This window comes from Ixodes scapularis, unplaced genomic scaffold (assembly GCF_016920785.2).
Source record: "Ixodes scapularis isolate PalLabHiFi unplaced genomic scaffold, ASM1692078v2 PGA_scaffold13__105_contigs__length_92229423, whole genome shotgun sequence".
Taxonomy (NCBI): Eukaryota; Metazoa; Arthropoda; class Arachnida; order Ixodida; family Ixodidae; genus Ixodes; species Ixodes scapularis.
In genome coordinates, this window is record NW_024609839.1 from 54,106,777 (window position 1) to 54,125,660 (window position 18,884).

General features: G+C 41.6%; 1 protein-coding gene across 1 annotated transcript in view; it reads right to left on the reverse strand.

The window, feature by feature from the left end:
* The window catches only part of LOC8035835 (gamma-aminobutyric acid receptor subunit beta), a 246,812-nt gene that overhangs the window by 139,697 nt on the left and 88,231 nt on the right, over window positions 1-18,884 (reverse strand). Inside the window, exon 4 of the mRNA XM_042289637.1 lies at window positions 15,225-15,292. Within this exon, the coding sequence (XP_042145571.1) occupies window positions 15,225-15,292 (68 nt within the window). The remainder of the gene's footprint in view (window positions 1-15,224; window positions 15,293-18,884) is intronic.

An 18,884-nucleotide genomic window follows, 5' to 3' on the forward strand; every position in this document is an offset into this window, starting at 1 on the left:
TTTCCATCGCGAAATGAGAGCGCCGTCACGGAACCGCCTGGAAAATGGATCTGATGACTTCAGCGTTGTGTTTGTGGAAGGCGGATTCGCTGAAACTCTACCCTCTTCACGCCCAAGCTGACAGTGCGCTGTTAACGATCAACCTCCTTCCTTTCGTCACCTGATCCGGCTCTCTACGCGTGATTATTGGCGGGAATGTGATGACGTGGCAAAAGATGGATTTTCGTCTGGTCCAACTGGCACGTTGATTCCGCAGCACCGCATTGCAAGAGGGCGATCACTGTATGACGCGTTTACAGTCGCGGATCCACGGGCAGATCCGTGCAAGCGGAAAGTGGATTTCGGAGCAGAGTGGCGAAATCGAGTCGTTGCTGGCGAGAAATGATCACGCCCGGACCGATATCCAGATTTTCCGCCAGCGACGAGTCGATTTCGCCACTCTGCTAATAAAATTACACTTTTCGAATTAGTCCACGAATCTGAAAGTGCAAATGAGCCATGAGAATGCGAACGCTTGAAGAAGAAAAGAGAAAGCAAGACACCGAACTCGCATATGTTTTAAGACAAGACGCATAATTTAATTTGATCTTTCTCCTTGTAATTGAACAGCCGAAAACGAAAACGGGTCGCGACTCCGTAATAAAAGTTATTTTAGAGCATAGTTGTAACCCGAGACTGGGGATACGGACAAGGGACAAAACACAGAACGACAGGGACGAAGTCTCAATTTTTGCGGCTGACTGGTTTGAGAGAACCGGGATGACCTCGGGGTTTCACGGTGTGTGTGGGGGGACAAGGGTTCTGTCGGCGTCTTTGCGACTGTGTTTGGGAGAGCCGGAGTGACCTCGGGATGTCGCGGTGTGGGCTGTTGACACGGGACCTGTCGGCAACTTGGAGTTGGCGCCATCAAAATTGTTTTTGACTGGAATGTACGGGGGCTTGGGAAAAGGAAGAGGGAAGGGGTGGAGTTTTGGGAAAAGGAAGGGAAAAAGAGGGGGACGAGGGTGGCGAGTGACATATATGTTTGTCCTGTGAAATAAAGTTTGTAGCTGCGTTTGAGACTTCGTCCCTGTCGTTCTGTGTTTTGTCCCTTGTCCGTATCCCCAGTCTCGGGTTACAACTATGCTCAATTTACACCAGCTAGCCTGCACCCTCACCATTGCTTCATTATTTTAGAGTCTAACCATAGAGCTTAGCGGCATCCGTTCATTTAAAAAGGTCGATTAAATTCATCTTTTTTGTTATCAGATGTGCATGGTATCTCCAGCAGATTTGAACCTCAATGCATACACATTATGTCACAATTTATATAATTTTACAATTTGGAGTTTCGAATATGACCGGTATTTTACCAGAAGCTGATCAATATTATCTTCACAATTCTTTGGCATATTTAACCTCAAATATTGTATTGTTTTTGGTCTGCAGGTTTGACATGAATTTGTTTTCCGCCCTACGTTTGAAATATTTAAGTTTGCTATTAATGGCACTACTTTGAAGAATAAATAAAACAAAATGCGCTTGTTTAGAATCCAGCCATTTTTCTCGTTGAAACAAGCAACATGGTTCAGTCATCTCAACGTGATAATCAAATTAGGTGTGACCTGTTTTTGAATTAGGTCAGGCTTGGGTTGATCTAGACTTCATATAATGCTAAGGCAACTTTTTTTTTGCAGTATAATACCATTAACTGAAGCCCCTACTACACACGTAAAGAGGCTCGAATAATGGTCGACCTACCACGTACTGTACGCCAGGTAAAGCCACCTTCACGTAGACATAGTTACTGATTGCCGGTCTGGTTCTGCGCGTTCCCGTGAACTACTGCCCCCTTTTGTCGAGCGTTAATGATACGAATCACTCGGTCACTCATACCCAACCCTGACAAAAAAAAGACGGCCGCGAAAGAACCTAGATTCGACGAGGCAACTGCGTAACCGTTCCTTTTTGTCTTTCCCGGCAAAATAACGTTCGTGCGGTGACATCGATTCACAAGGTACAAGAGGAAAAACGACCTTGTGGAAAGGAGAACAAAAAAAAAGTGGAGTGCGACAAATAAATAAAACCGCGAGGAGAAAGTGCGGGTTAGAGGGAGGTACTGTAATACGAAGGAAGTGTTGGAGGGATGTGGACGGTAAGGAATAAATATCATCGCGAGCCAGTAGAGGAATGAATAAACGAAGTAAAGTGGGAGAGGGTTAACGATAGTAAAATTGGGGAAAAGAGGGAGAGGGAAATGAGAAGGGAGGAGGCTAGGGAAGACTGTGTAAGGGGAAACAGAAAGCCAACATGGGGAAGAGTGGTACCTGGGAAATAAAAAAGAAAAGATGTCAGAGGGAAGGGTGGGGATAGTTTTACCCTGTGCATGAGGAAGCATAGGGAAGAAAGGTACCTAGGTAATAAAAGGAGATCACTCAACGAAGGAAGAATGTATGAAAGAAAATTAGAAAGAGAGTTTGGGGAACAGAAAGGTGCTTAAGATGCATAAAAAAGGGCATCACTCAATAGAGGTTGATGTGTGAAAGGAAGAGTGAAGAAATTGGAAAGAGAGAAAGAAGAGAATGAAGGAAGGGGAAAGCGCCGGCTGCGAGAGAAAGAGAGAGAGAGAGAGAGGGGGGAGAGTCTTGTGGTCCCACGAGACGGCGACGTGACGTGCCGCGATTTCGGCGCTATTGAGATTAACAAAAGGCCGATGCCATACGACCCGCCAGAATCTGGTTCATGGCCGTACTTGCAAAGCAGCATGCGACCCACCGAACGAACGACCAACCACAGCGCCAAAGTGAGACCTCCTCCTCCTCCTCTTTCATTTTTTTTATTTTTTTTTTATTTATGTTTCACCCTCTTTCCAACATCGGCGGCTAATGTTCGGGAAGACGTGACTTCGATGCGCGCCGGTGGCATCCCGAGTGCACCCTGGGACAACGAAACCTGGAAGCACCCCCCCCCCCCCCCCCCTTTCCCGGCCCGTATTTTGTCGTCTGTGTAATGTTTCACTTGTTTTTTTTTTTTTTTTTTTTTTTTGCGTTTGTTTCGGTTCAGAAAACAAGAGAAGATTCATGCACGAGTGACGTCGATGATAAAAAGGGGGCGAAGGGGAGGGGAGCAGAATCGATGTTGTCGGTGATAGCTGTTCACAGTTGTGCGTCTCGCAGCAGCTTGTTCTTTCACCTACTCTTCGCTACAGCCAGGCCACTGTCATTCAGGATGCTTCTTTCACAGACATAAGAGAAACGTCTTTCTAGGCTCTTTCACACACCTGTGACTGGTTATGACCGAGTGTCTTACAACCTATTGTGATCTTTCGCGACTAGGTAGAGAACACACTGGCCACCATTTGTCGGGTAGCCGTGGAACGTTCGCATTTTCCGTACGGCGCATTCTTTTTTCTTGTTGGTTGGAATAATTTTTCTGAGAATGTTACAAACCAGCTATTCTCGTAGATAGTACGCACATTTGATATCTCGCAAGTACTGCGAAACCTTCGCTTTAGTGAAATGCGGTTTCAGGGATACCTCATAGATGTCGCTAGCGTGAAACTGCGTTATCTCGTCGCGAGAAATAACACCTGGATCGTAAGCAAGCACAAGTGTGTGCACCATGTCTTTAATTCTAACTTTTGAATTTTCGTAACGTGTTCAACTTGCAATAGAAAAAAAAAAAAAGTTTGCCTGTTAACAATCAGCCTGCGCTGATGTGCAACCGCGCGTAGTCAAATTTTATGACAAGTCTGTGGGCAAAGTTGCTCTTGGATTTAAATCGTGGGATAAAACCCCAAGAAAACAATGAGCACGAAATATACGGTTTTTCGCTCTGCGCATACTAAATTTTGAAAGCCAGTGTTTTCTTAAAGGAATTTTTAGTGACTTTCTGTTTTTAACTTATTTTACAGAGCTGATTTTTTTATTCGCAATAACTTACATGCTCATTAAGAGCATCGTGTAAGTGGGACATCTAAGCATATACAGAAATCAACAACGCAACGAAAATTAATATACTGTTCCACAGTACAAGTGTCACTCCGGAACTTTACGCCGCGTGTAATCCTTGAGAACGTAACGTGCGGTGAAAATAAATAAGAACAGAAAAAGAGACGCTGAATGCTGTATATACTCTCCCGCACTGATGAGCTCGGGCAGGTATACGTGAGTCATAAATATTCATTGCTCGTTTGCACTGAAGGCCTTCTTTTTTTTTTTGAGGGAAGGGTCCACAAATGCGCACGCGAGTTTAGAGCTCGCGAGGACAGAATTTTCAGCTGCTGCGCGGTTTCCCATGTGGGTAGCGTTTCGTACTCGTGGTGAAAGGTCCTCGCTCCTCGGCGGGCTGAGCGGCTTTTAGCGGAAAGCGCTCCCGCACGAACCGCGTTAATGACGATGCATACGTGGTTAGAGAGCACGCACGCACGCACGCACTCACGCACGGATTCACGCACGCACGAAAGGCTGGACAGTATCGCGATACAGATGCATCGCGATAGTATCTTAGATATATGTTTGAGTATCCGTATCTCTGTTTGAGATACATTAAAAATGTATTTGTATCTCAGTAGTGAAATACATTTACGATGTATTGCTTGTATCGCGATACTTTGCCAGGCTTAGATATCTCGTTACATTTCTCGTCCTTTTTAAGATAGATTTAAAAGATAAACGCATCTGTTTGGTGCAAGCTGCCTCGTAATTTATAATATGAAGCCACCCTATAACATAATCCATCTCAGTCACCGACATTTAAAAAAAGCTGCGGTGTAAAGAAGGTTACCGGCAAGAATAACCAATATCAGCTCCATTCACAAATCCAACCCCACACTTTCCAATTTAGCAGAAAGAACACTGTAAAAGAGTGTAGTGGAGAAAAAGTACGGCTTTGTTGACCAATCTTCGCACGCTATGGGTGACACAGATGCATAAAACACGACAGTTTGAGATCTGCCCCTCACGGTAAAACACTGCTAGTTTCGAGCGGACGCCTTTTATCAAGCGTGGCATGCACCCTTTACCGTTCTGGAACCATGTCGTTCAGCTAAAGGTGATATGTTCTTTTTTTTAGCGGCATTAATGACAAATAGGGAGTTTGAGGTAAGGGTAACAGCATAAAATGCAACAGCAAGAGGAGCAAAAGCATAAATTACCATTCGCCATTAGCCGCGAACTACACCTTCCCACTCAGCACCGGTTGGCAACAAATGTGTTTCTATAAGTATCTGTATTCCGGAACACTATTTCGTTGTTTTTGCAGAAGTACCTCGGGAATATCCCACTGCATAAAAAAACAAATGTATCTTAGTATCTGTATTTTGGGTCTTAAAACACATGCATTTCAGTATCTGTATTGTGGGCCTTAACACACATGTATCTCACTATTTGTATTCCTGAATACTTTTTGGAGTATCTCTGCCCAGCCCTGCACAAAACACACACACACACGCTTGTAGCTCGAAAGTCCTTCGCCAGCTTGCCTGCGTTTATTCCTATTTCATCGAATACATATTGACTGAAAAATTGACTCAAGTCAACCAATAATCGAGCTTGAATTGCGCGTAAAGCATCCATGTCACAGAAGGTGTGCAATATGACTACGACAAGCAACGTTAAACCTTTTTTTTATTAGAAATGATATACATAATGTACTGAACACTGTCATATAGGTCAATAAGATCTGCCGAACAATGAGAAATCAACTCAAAGGTGCAGAATTGTAAGTTAGTGTTGTTTGAATTTACCTACGCCTAGTGACTCCCCTTCGGACAACATATTTTTATCCATACCTCTGACCGCTTCATAGAAACAGAAGCGCGTGTGCCGGTAGAAACAGATGCGCGCGCTCACGCCCCATAGTCTCTCTCTCTCTCTCTCTCTCACTTTTTAGCCTCATAACAATAAGTTCCCAACGCCTGCGCCTCTACCGACCGTCTTCCAGTAGTTCGTGCACTCCACCAATAAATCCTCGCTCGACGATTAACTCTCTTTTCTGCCGCTCGGAAAAGCACATGATGGGAGCGAAGCGTCCTCGACTTTCCATTTTTTAAACCCGGGCGCGATTTAGAGTCATCAACGTGCCACAAATAACCACCTCCTCTGTCACTACTCTTTCTCTCTTACTTCCTTACAAAACTACGTTCTAGCGCATGAATACCCGCAGCCAAGAACATACAAGGCAGCGGTCAGGTGGGTCAAGAACGCGTTTAACGTGCGGCCGAGCCAAACAACAACAACAACAAAAAGAAAAATTAGAAATGCAAAACTCAAGTTCAGACACACCCGAGCACTGAATAGCTCGCAGTAAATTTACTGCCCGACCCAATTAATACCGGGTTTCTGCTTGAAATGTGGGGATTCGTGCCACTGGTTAACAGTAGTGCGCATAGAATTCAGAGCGTTTCCAACTACTCCACGGGTTTATGGGCCGCCTTTGCAGTACGCGCAGCGGGGAGACGACGGATACGTTGGTCGTCTGCGAGCACGGACGTATAGAAAGAAGAGGAGGCGACATACCGGCTCAAGCCAGCCGAGCGAGTAAAACTCAGGCGACGCCAGAGGTAGCTCACCTCTGGTGACATGATGGTGACACCATGGTGACATCATACAAGATATTAAACATAGCCATGATGTCACGTCTGGTGACATCATGGCTGCGTTCCATATCTTACTCGAATGAATCCGAGTTACTCCGGCGGATCATGTCACGTAACAAGACAGGCAGAGCAGCGCTGGAAGCCGGTAGGTGTTCGAACCCCGAGGTACAAATTCGGGAACACGGCCCATGTCCACCAGAGGCTTCTTAACTCCATTTACGCAGGTGCTTCTAAGCTCCATTTGCCGTGTACACGAAGTACCTGTGTATATACTTTGACGAGCATTTTTCACGTGTACATTATCTAATTAAGCATCTATGAAAAACGGGCAGTTCATCAATTGTTAGCGGAATTAAAACTTAGATTTCGAATTACTATTTATGCATCCTGTTCCAGCTTCAAAATACAAAGAATAGATAACTTAATAAAAAGGATGGTGCGCAACATTGCGTGCGGAACCAAGCTTGAAGACCCAGCGTTTTAAACAACAGCTGGTAGAGCTTACCCTATTGACAGTAATATGTGGAAATTTGTGATTTTAACGAATCATTAATTCACTTCTGAGTTCAAAATAAAAACCAGCAAACAAAGGCTACAGAGATAAAAAAAAAGTGTCCGATTATGAAAATATATACTAACTCTTTTACCTGAAGCGATAGGCTCCGGAAATTTCACGTGCCCACATATTTCAACCAAGTTCCTGAAAATCGACATACTCTCCAATTCTTAAGTTCTGTAAAAAAAGGAAACGAGGAAGGGTGTACACAGGAATATGAAGGTTAACTAGTCGTTCTCGTGATATTTTTTACTCATTGCATCTCTTCTGCCTTGTACCAGTTTAACACTGAATTGATATTTTACTGTGTTCTTCTAACCTCTTTAGTACAGTTTCACAAAATTATTTCATATTTTCATATGGTGACATAGACTAAACGTGTTGGTTTATTGATTGCCATTGCTTGTTATCTCTTGAGATACATAGCTTTTGTAGTTTGTGCCATTAATGACTACTTTTTTGTTGTGTACGATTATTTTAGTGTGTGGATCACTTCTACAATTTTCTGTTTCCTTTTTGTTGTACTTTGCCCGTGTTTATGAGTTGTAATGAACATAGTTTTCTTTCTTTTCATCGCAATACGAGATAGATGTTTAAAGAAAATGGTTGTAGGATTATAAGTAGTGAGCACTCGCTTATAAATATTGTCCGAGATTGAATGGCGAACACAGACGAAATCAATATGCTTTTTTTTATTACGAATATACATATCTGAACGAGCTTCGCCCGTTCTTAAGCTTACAAACAAGCACGTAATTGCTTTTGTGAGGCTGATATATTTTCTTATCCGTATGAGCATCTGTGAATAAAATATTAATACTAAGGTATATATATACCGGGTGTTTCTGCGAAGACTTTCAAAAACCCTAAAAATTAAAGCGTCAAAAAAAGAAAAGAACTTTCTTCGGGAACAAACTACCAGCCACGGCGGACGTCAGGAATTGCCAAAAACATAGTAATTAGCCATATAATTAATTAAAATTTGTTAATTAACTTTTTAATTAGTGGAAATAGACATGATTCTAATTAGAAAGTTGCTGAGCGTTATCGAAAACCACTAAATCAGTCATTTTCAAAAAGACTTTCGGCGCGTGAGAAGCGTAGTATTGTACTAAAGTTACCACTCGTGGAGCAGGTACAAGGCTGGGGCTAGGTAAGAGACGGAAAAATCGCGCGGGCGCCTTATCGCAACCGCTAGCTTTGTACCTGCTCAAAGAGCGGTAACTGTAGTGCACTACTACGCTTCTCACGCGCTCAAAGTGTTTCTGAAAACGACTGATTTAGTGGTTTTCAAGAACGCTCAGCAACTTTCTAATTAGAACCATATGTCTATTTCCCCTAATTAAAAAGTTAATTAACAAATTTTAATTAATTAGCTGGCTAATTAGTATGTTTTTGGCGATCCCTGACGTCCGCCATGGCTGGTAGTTTGTTCCCGAAGACAGTTTCTTCTTTTTTCAAACGCCCTAATTTTTAGAATTTCTGAAAGTCTTCGCCACAACACCCGGTATATACAGGGTGTTTTTTTTTATTCTTACACATTTCTTTAAAACAAACCGTGAAAGCTACAATAATGCGGTTTGTGCATGTGGGTTATACGGCCAGGCGGACATTATGTGGGTGACTAATCTTTGCGATAAGTCGGCTAATTAATTAAAATTTGTTCATTAACTTTTTAATTACTTAAAATAAACATATGGTTTCAATTAGAAAATTGCTGAGCATCATCGAAAACCCCTAAATCAACTATTTTTAGCAGGATATAACGCCAGGGCAGCATTTTACGGCGTTCTGTAAAAACGCTCTATTTGGACGCATTTCTAGATTTCGGTTTCTTATCGGAGCGCATCTACGCGCCCGCGATCCTGCTCCCCGGTGGTCGCGACGGGAAGCCACCTCCCCGCCTCCCTCGTAGAATGGAGGGAACTACGGCGCACGTGTGTTGCGCGTCTCAGGCACTGGGGAGCAGGACCGCGGGCGCGGTGATGCGCTCCGATAAGAAACCGAAATCTAGAAACGCGTCCAAATGGAGCGTTTTTACAGAACGCTGTAAAATGCTTCCCCGGTGTTATATCCTTCCAAAAATAGTTGATTTAGTGGTTTTTGATGATGCTCTACAAGTTTCTAATTGAAATCATATGTCTATTTCCACTAATTAAAAAGTTAATTAACAAATTTTAATTAATTAGCCGACTTATCGCAAAGATTAGCCACCCACATATGGTCCGCCTGGCCGTATAATTTATCTGCACAAACCGCATTAGTGTAGCTTTCACGGATATTTTTAAACAAATGTGTAAGAACAAAAAAAAAAAAAAACACCCTGTATATATATATATGGTGTTTCAGAGAACGCAGGCCAAATCGCTCCTGCGAAAACTACTCATCGCAACGAAAAAAGGCTTGTGGCGTTTTGCTCCTGGGCTAGGGGTCCATTAAGGAAAATTATTAAAGTCCATGATAATTAAGTTGTTAATTATTTTTGAGTAATTAACATGTTTAGTATTGTGTTTAGGGGCAGGGTTTAAAATAGAAAATTGCTCAGCATCATTGAAAAACACTAGATAAACAAATTGCAGAACGACATAAGGCACGCGAAGCATTTTACGGCTTTCTGAAAGACGACACAAAATCGACGGGTTTTTAAGTTTCGGTGTGCTATCGGAGCGCATCTCAGCCCCGGCGGCACCGCGCCCGTGGAGAGATAGTGCAACCAGTCTCTGCTGCGTCGCGCGATGACAGCGCAGCAGACGTTGGTTGCACTATCTCTCCACGGGGCGCGGTGCCGCCGGGGCTGAGATGCTCTCCGATAGCAAACCGAAACTTAAAAACCCGTCGATTTTGTGTCGTCTTTCAGAAAGCCGTAAAATGCTTCGCGTGCCTTATGTCGTTCTGCAATTTGTTTATCTAGTGTTTTTCAATGATGCTGAGCAATTTTCTATTTTAAACCCTGCCCCTAAACACAATACTAAACATGTTAATTACTCAAAAATAATTAACAACTTAATTATCATGGACTTTAATAATTTTTCTTAATAAACCTTAGCTCAGCACCGAAACGCCACAAGCCTTTTTTCGTTGCGAGGAGTAGTTTTCGCGGGAACGAGTTGGCCTGCGTTCTCTGAAACACCCGTATATATAAAACTCAATCTGTGAAGGAGGCCTCCGCCACTAAATTGTAAACGCCCTCCATGGTTTAAGTTTGCCACTCTTAAATCTGGGCTCTCCAGTTCACAGTCGTGACACGTTTATGGCCCTTTGTAGAAATGCGCTTTCGGCGTCTACTAAATCACTTCTTGGGTTTGCAAGGCCCATTGTTAAGGGCCGTTTTTTGTTTTTGTTTTTTCCTTTGCAAGTGCTGAAAGCCGTGGTCATTGTCGCCTCCATTTAGCTTCGCAAACACTGCCGTAGCCAGACCGCCCGGACGGACGGTGCAACGTCTGATGGATTTGGCAGCAGATTAGTACAACGCTGGCTGTGAGTTCGGGGGACCGCAGACGCTGGGTCTAATTACCGGAATTCTTCGTCGCTTTCGCGCGCTGATGTATACGACGCCCCGACGCGTAGGGTTTTCGCTCCGCGTCGAGGATTCATGTTTCTACATTCTGGTTCCATTGTATCCTGGGATTTCTCCAAAGCGGGGACCGTCTCGTTACTCTTTGCTTCGTGAAATAAATGAAGTCCCGTACGTTTTATTCGCGGGTGGCATTTCGCCTGCCAATTTACTGGTTTTAATTATGAGCGCGAGTTATTACGAGCGAGCCTCTACTGCGAATTTAGCGGGCCATGTATGCCGGGCCGACGCTCCACTGAATGCTGCATATTTCGTAAGCTGCTGGCCATGAAGAGAACCATCAGAGGCCCAGCGATGGGCACTGACAACTACGAATAAAACAGACAAACACCTTCTTTGACGTTTGCATTTGGCAAATCTCACCATCTCATTGGATGCGAAGGAATTCGATGATCTACACTTGCCATGCCTTGAGTGTCTTATGTTGTCGGTTACTGTAATATCAGAATATATACTTCCGTAACCCATTAAACTGATGTTTTACACACACACACACACATATATATATATATATATATATATATATATATATATGTATATATATATATATATATATATACCTACCGAAAAATCCGGTATAACTTTTCACTCTCCGGATTATGGAACCGGAAATCTGTTACTGGAAACCCGAAATCCAGATTGCAGACAAAGGAATAATTTCTGAAAACCTCAATTCCAGATAGAGTCCGGATATAATCCAGATAGATTTCTGGTTCCATAATCCGGATAGCGAAAAGTTATACCGGATTTTTTGGTATATATATATATATATATATATATATATATGTGTGTGTGTGTGTGTGTGTAAAACATCAGTTTAATGGGTCAACGAACGTGTATATATATATATACACGTTCGTTGTGTGTTTCTGTATCACACATTACGGCTTCGGTTAAATATTTCTGAAAAAAAAGAAGAAAACTACCTCACCTCTAACTAGATATAAATTTAAATATAAATTATTTTCAGGTAGTTGGCATCACACATTGTCTGCGCTCAATTTTAGTTTAAAAGTTTTTTTTTCATTCTGCTGCACAAGTATGTTTTAATACGAATGAACAATCAGGAATAAGCAAACCCCTTGCAAAAGAAAACAAAAACTACCACGCATAAACATAAAACTATGAGAATCAAAGCAAAAATATAAATAAAACACTACCCCGGGCCATAATATGAAAATAACATGTATCCGTCTTGTATTCCTGATAGAGGCCACTACGTCAGACGCAACTTCATTAACATTCACGTGGAGGGCCAATTTGTAGAAAGGAAGCCTCTAGTGGTTCGATAGGAGGGCTAACGTATGGCCGCCGAGAAGTGCCACAACTTTCGTGCGCATGCATAGAGTTACCACCGACATCGACGTTAAGGTGGACGCAATTACTTTCTAGCGCCCCCTCTGAACGCCCCCGTCAACTAGTGGCGTGTCCCTGCGCCATTAGCGCCACCTTCTTCTTCACACGATGACTTCTCCTTACGCTCCAATCTTTTCTTTTTGCTTACTTTTTGTTTCTTTCGAACGTTGCGCAAACGAAGTGCGCGAAACCAGAAATAAAAGGAAAAAAAAAAAAGGCGAAATGGCGTCAAAACCATTCGTTGTTCGGCATAAATCACAGCGTAAGTTTCTACACCCTCGTGCCAAATTTAAGACTCACAGCGATGACAAAAGAGAATAAGCAAAAATTAAACTCTCGCGTTTTCTTCGCCTTCTCTTTCCATTCCAGTCACTTCTTTGCGTAACATTTTCGTGTATTCCCTTCTTTTAAAATGCGTCAGGTTTGATGACTTCTTTTTGCGTTCTAATGTCTGCTATTTTGGAGGGCAAAGAAGGGGTGGGGGGCTGGCTTTGCCCGGAAATTACCCCTTCTCAATCCGAGTCTTTCGGACTTTGAGAAACTCGATGGATGGTTCGTGTTGAACCACTCACTCCGGATGGCGAAGGATTCGGGGCCTGTCACGATTAACCTTTGGTCAATAGCGAATGGACAGTCGCGACTCGATATTTGGAGCTGCATTTCGTGGACCGGTCAATCGTCACAACACCGCAAATGGCTGGGTTTGCTTCTTTTTTTTTTTTTCCAGAGTGCTTGAGTGTTTTTGGATAACCGATGTCGAATGAATTAAAAGATTTCCCGATTCGAAATCATCGCATATTGTTTACGCGTCTTTTGTTAATGGTCCGAATACACTACAGATAGCGGAGCTTCCAACAACGTTAATGTGCTCTCCTATAGTACCACATACAAATAGTAAAAACTGGATATAACAACAGCAACCAAAATGGAATTGCCAACTCATTATTGTTTTCTTTTTTTGTTTCGTTTTTGCGAACGTCAAAGAGTAGTGATTTAGGACACACAGCTGCTTATTTCAGTATTTTATAGTCCCCTTCAGATTATTATAGTTTGCTGATATTTCGATTCTTGACGTTGTGATACTGTTAGTCTCAATAACAGGTTTTCAATCCAGTAGTATCTTATGGTCCAGCATATGAAGGTGTAATTTCGAGAGGCGTTTATTTTTGTTTTATATTCAATTTCGTACTTTTTATAGCGTACTTAAATTACGTTACTTGAGTGGCCATTTATATTGTACTGCTATTAGTTCCAATGACAGGCCTTCAGCTGAGTAGTATCTCATAGTCCAGCAAACTTATGAAACCCATAATTTATAGTAATCTTATTGCTCACTTGAACGTAGGTATTTTTTTTTATCCGAGATCAGCATGTGTTTCGTTCTGGAGCATGCTGTGGCACTGTGCTTGACGTTTCCCACTTTTTGGCGGGCGCCATGGATACTGGGAATGAAGCAGACTGACTGTTTTTAGACTTCAAAGAACCGTTTGATCTTGTAAACCATGAATTGCTAATTTACAAACTTACCTTACTCGCCATTGAAAATATTGTTTTAGGTTGGCCCCAAGGCTACCCGAGAGAACGAAAGATCTGCGTTTCGCTAAATGGTGAGAAGTCCCATTACGTTGTTGTTACATCTGGTGTTACTCAGGATTCTGTTCTGGGGCCTTTGCTCTTACTGATAGATATAAACGATATTAATTATAACATATAATCAAATATAATTCTCTTTGCAGACGACTGCATTATTTATAGTGTAATAAATGATTTGAATTATGTAAAGTTCTTAGAGGCCGAACTTGACAATATTTCAATGTAGTGCAACAATTAAAAAATTAATCTGAACGTTAAAAATTGTGTTCTCGTGAGATTCACTCAAAAGAAAAGCTCCATTGGTTCTACCTGCATAATAAGTAGTGAAATAATCCAGGCTAACTCAAGCACGAAACACTTGGGGGCCATTCTGTCCCGCAATTTAACGTGAAAAGCTCATATGGTAAGGTTAAGTCTAAAGGCTATACGCATGGTAAATTTTATACGATGAACGTTTCAACATGGCTCATGGAAAATTGAAGAAACTTTGTACTTTACGTTTATTCGCCCATGTATTGAATATGCAGCAGTTGCGTGGAATCCCCACAACAAAAACCTAATAGAAAAACTTAAAGAAAGTAGGGAATCAGTGAGCTAGATTTGTTTAAAATGATTACCAACACGGGGCCGGTGTCACAAGCAGGAAGAAGAATTTAAAATGGGTATCACTAGTCAAACGCCGAAAAATGTTTAATTTAAATTTTTACATGATACATAAAAAATCGCCTTCTAATTAGTGGAGAAATGTTCTTAGCGGGACCTTTAATTATATCAGGGAGGACAGACCACCAGAACAAAATTCGACCTTACTTTTGCCGTACAAATGTTTTTTTTGCGTTTTTTTTAATATTTTCCGAAAACAATAGAAGAACGGAATAGGTTGGCTATTGAAGGATGTGTTCGACGTTTATACAAGGTTGTTTGTGTTTAGATGTTTCTGTTAGAAACGAATGTGTTTCATGTGCTCAACCCTGCTATAATGCAGGTATTCATGTAACTACATAAATAAACAAGGAGGCGTAATTTCAAAAGGCGTTTACTTCTGCCTTTCATTTCAGGTTTTTTAGCTCATTTATATTTCGTTACTTGAGTTGGGATTTATACTGTACTACTTACTATTATTTCTGATGACAGGCTTTCAGTTGAGTAGTTGCTTATGAAGTTATGGTCCAGCATAAAAAGGCGTAATTTCGACAGGTGTTTATTTCTGTCCTTCAAATTATATTTTATACTTTTACGGCTTACTTATATTCTATAACTTGAGTTGCAATTTCTATTGAGCTACTTTTAGTTCCAATGACAGGTTTTCGATTGAGTAGTATATTACAGTTCAGCATAAGAAGGCATAATTTCGACAGGTGTTTATTTCTGTCTTCTATATAATATTTTATACTGTTATAGCTTACTTATATTACGTTACTCGAGTTGCCATTTCTATTGTATTACTTTTAGCTTCAAAATCAACCTTTAAGCCCCGACAGAAACTAAAATATTGAGTGTTTGAATGCTGTTGCTAACAGCGCTGTTTTCAGTTAGATCTGAGGATACAAGGTTCAGCCAAGACTCACCATTTGTACTTCCGAGACCGTACTGATACTGATAATCTGCATAGTGACGCCGACTTCCACTGGAAGACCTGCAAAGAAAGGCATGTACTGTCTGAATATGGCGGTCCCACCACAGGCAGAAATTCAAAAAAAGGTCAGTAATCCGTCGCTGCAATTCGACATTCATGCCGCGCATCCGCCCATTCCACACTAAGCGCCCATTTCCCAAATTTGTAGGATCTAAGAAAATATCTACAGTACATTTATAGGTAAAATTGATGACCGGACAAGCGCCTATCTCCCATTTTCTCGCGCGATTACCTCCAAATTATGAGTGGACGCTCGCCCGGTATTTTACGGTAGTTATGGACACTTTAAAAAACGCAAAACGCGCCTATTATCAGCTAAAAAAAACATTGCCCCCCTCCCCCGTTTTAAAGAATTTTTTCTTCCACTAAAATGATCTACACTTTGCCGAACGCTCATTTTCCGCCTAAATGTAGCGCTAGCAGACATAACTGGATGCCAAAGTTTTAGCACTAACCGTTATCTCGCTTTAAAGTTATGTGATTTTCTTAAAAGTTTATTTAAAGGGGAAAATGACAGGCGGCCAACAGAGCTCTCCGACACACCTGTTACGGCGCCAGTTACCAAAAAGGCAAAAAGGGGCGAAAATGGGCCCCATTTTTCTATTGCAAATCTCACAGGATTACGTAAAACTTTTGAATAATGTAACTGTTTGTGCTGAAGCTTTGGCATCTGGTTCGGAACCACTAGCGCTACATTTGTGTGTGTGTGAAGGGGGAATGAGCGTTCGGTGAAACATATTTTCTTTTTGTGATAAGAAAAAAGGGAACACTAAACATTTTGTGTGACACGCAGCAGCACGATGCTCGGGAGTGCCCACGTCGTGGGCTCCCACTTAAGTTTTCAGAATCTATAAATAACTTCACATTAAGATAGACGTAGCTTACGAAACTCAGCAGCGAGACCTCTGCGTATACCTTATTCTTGCGCAAATTCAAGTTAAAAAAAAAACTTAAGACGCATTTTACTGTAAAAACAAGCCACAAGCCTAATATAATTTCATCGATTCGACATCAATCACGGACATCAGACATGTTATAGGTGATGGACGACGAACATCGCACTTGGTTTCCTGCAATTCAATTTAAAACTAGCCTTTTCTAACGTTATTCGAATTGCCTACCTTACCTTCGTACACCCAAAAGTTAGAAAATTTAGCGTCTGAGTGGCAAAACTATCTTTCTGGAGAAATAGAACTTGTCCAAAATAATACCTTTACGATTTATTTGTTTATTCTAAACACCAACTGAATAAAATTTTAAAGAGCGCAAACAAACAGGGACATCGAAGAAACACGAACGACAGGGCAGGCGCTTCACTCTCAACTGGTTCTTATTATCACCATCGTCACCTATAAACTATATATAAATCGCGCAAATCAGATCGCACTCGATCGCCACAATGAGGGCCAACCTTCCAGAAACACCATCTCACTTTGAAGCAAATACACAGTTGCAATACGCAATTGTTTTCTTTTTTTTTTAATGTACCATGCCTCTATAATTCCTTTTACCGTTTTGTTGTTTGCCTTTCTTAAAAACTTTGTGCCAGTCAGGTCAGGTTTACACCCACATCGCCTAGAATGGTCAGCGAGATGGCCCCCGCGTTGTTCCGCACACACAGATTATGTTCTCGTGCACTATCATTGAAGCAGCGCCCAGTCTGCCCAATGTAGACTCTGCTACAACTGAACGGAATCTCGTACACCACATTGCTGACACACGCAGTATAGTGCACCGCATGTTTCTTGGAACACTGTGCTTTTTTTTGTGCCTTGTCCACATCGGACATATCCTAGAAAGTTTATACGGCGCCGAAAAAAAAAAACACGTTAATGTCGTGTCAGCTAGCTAACTTTTTGAGATTACGAGACATGGTATGCATGTATGGAATGACTTGCACTCGTTTTCTTTTTTTACTTGGCTCGCTGCCTCTTTTTTCCTTCTTTTTAGCTTTTGAATTAGGCTCTCACAGACTAGAAATTAGGTTGGGGGAGTACCCCGCGTCTCTTAACCTTTTTAATTGTCGTTCAAAACTGATTTTCATCTGATGATTGCAACTTTTCTTCCAGAGCCGCACTTAGACATGCCAAGGCTATCCCCCTTTCTACCAGTTTAGAGTGAGCACTTTCAAACGAAACCAAGCTTTCTTTTGTGCGCGTACAATACTGCCAACAGACATGTTCGTCAGAAAAAAAGGATCAAAATGTCTAAAAACTGAATGCAGTTGTTCAAAGACAATTCCCAGGTAAAATTAAGTCCATCTGACACCTTCCTAAACACCTCGACAATCTTCTCAACCGTTTTCTCAAAACCCGAGTCTGTATTTAAAATTAAAAAATAGTCATCTAGGTATCTATACGTTTTTAAAACATGGAAATCTGCAAGCCCAAGTGAAATTCGCCGGTCCAGTGACGCCAAAAAAGTGTCACACAAAACAGGGGCAACTGTCGACCCAATGCACACACCAGACTTCTGTGCGAAATATGGCTCGTAAAAACTGACGGAAGTCGACTATAGATAAATGACTAGCAGCTCCAAAAAGAACGCTGCTAACGCCCGCGGAACTTTGAAATCTAACTTCTCCAGACTCGTTGATATTATCCCTAAAAACTTTGAGAAATCCATTGTGAGGAACGGAATAATACAAGTCCTCAACATCCACAGATATTGCAGTGACAGCATTCCGAAACCGACCTCTAAGTTCATTGACTATTTCAAGCGAGCTTTGCTCCAAAAAAAGTGCCTTTTAGCGCAAGAGTGTCCAAATGGCTCTGTAAAAACCGACTGATTTGAACCTTCCAAGTGTTCTTCTCAAACACAATGGCTCGAAAAGGACACTCAGGCTTGTGCGTTTTTCCCCTCAATTTTTTTTCCAAAATCCCACTTTCTGCTTTGTCTGCAACGTTCCTTAAACTCTCTAGGTTCCGTCCTATTAGCAACTTAATAGCCGCAGAGTTTTGAGACTTTGGTCGAAACTTAACTTCTTTGAAGTTCTTATCTGTTGCTCTTAATGCTTTTTTTTCTGGAACTGGCCCTTCGACATTACAGCAAATCCTCCTTTCTTATCGGCCTGCACAAACGAGAGTTCGTTGAACTTGAAAGAGTCCACAACTTTCTTAAAAGGTGGTTTTGCCTTAAAACGTCAATTCACACCAACGTTTCTGATTTGCGCTAGCGGGCGAAACTTCCAGAACTATCCTAAGGCGAAATATATTTCTATTAACACTGTTTTGCAGCATTTACCAACGTAATCCAGCACTTGGAAGCACATTATTTTCATCTGCCTTTTCGTTTATTTCAAGGTTAGACAACACCTTCAAAATAAAACCCATCTTCGTGTCCACCCCCTCCTATGTGAGCATTTAAAAACCCTTAGCAATAACATTACGGAACTCTTTGTTCGGCCGCATAGTAACTGCTAACAATATTGATACTTTTAGAAAGCAGACGAATATTTAGAATGTACTAGGTTTTAATTGAAGTGAACGCTCGTTCCTAGCCTACCTTTCGTATTTATAACTTTTTTTTTGCATATACATATCATTTTCAGTGTAAAACTTTTGTCGTTTTTGAGTGTATTTGATACTTACTT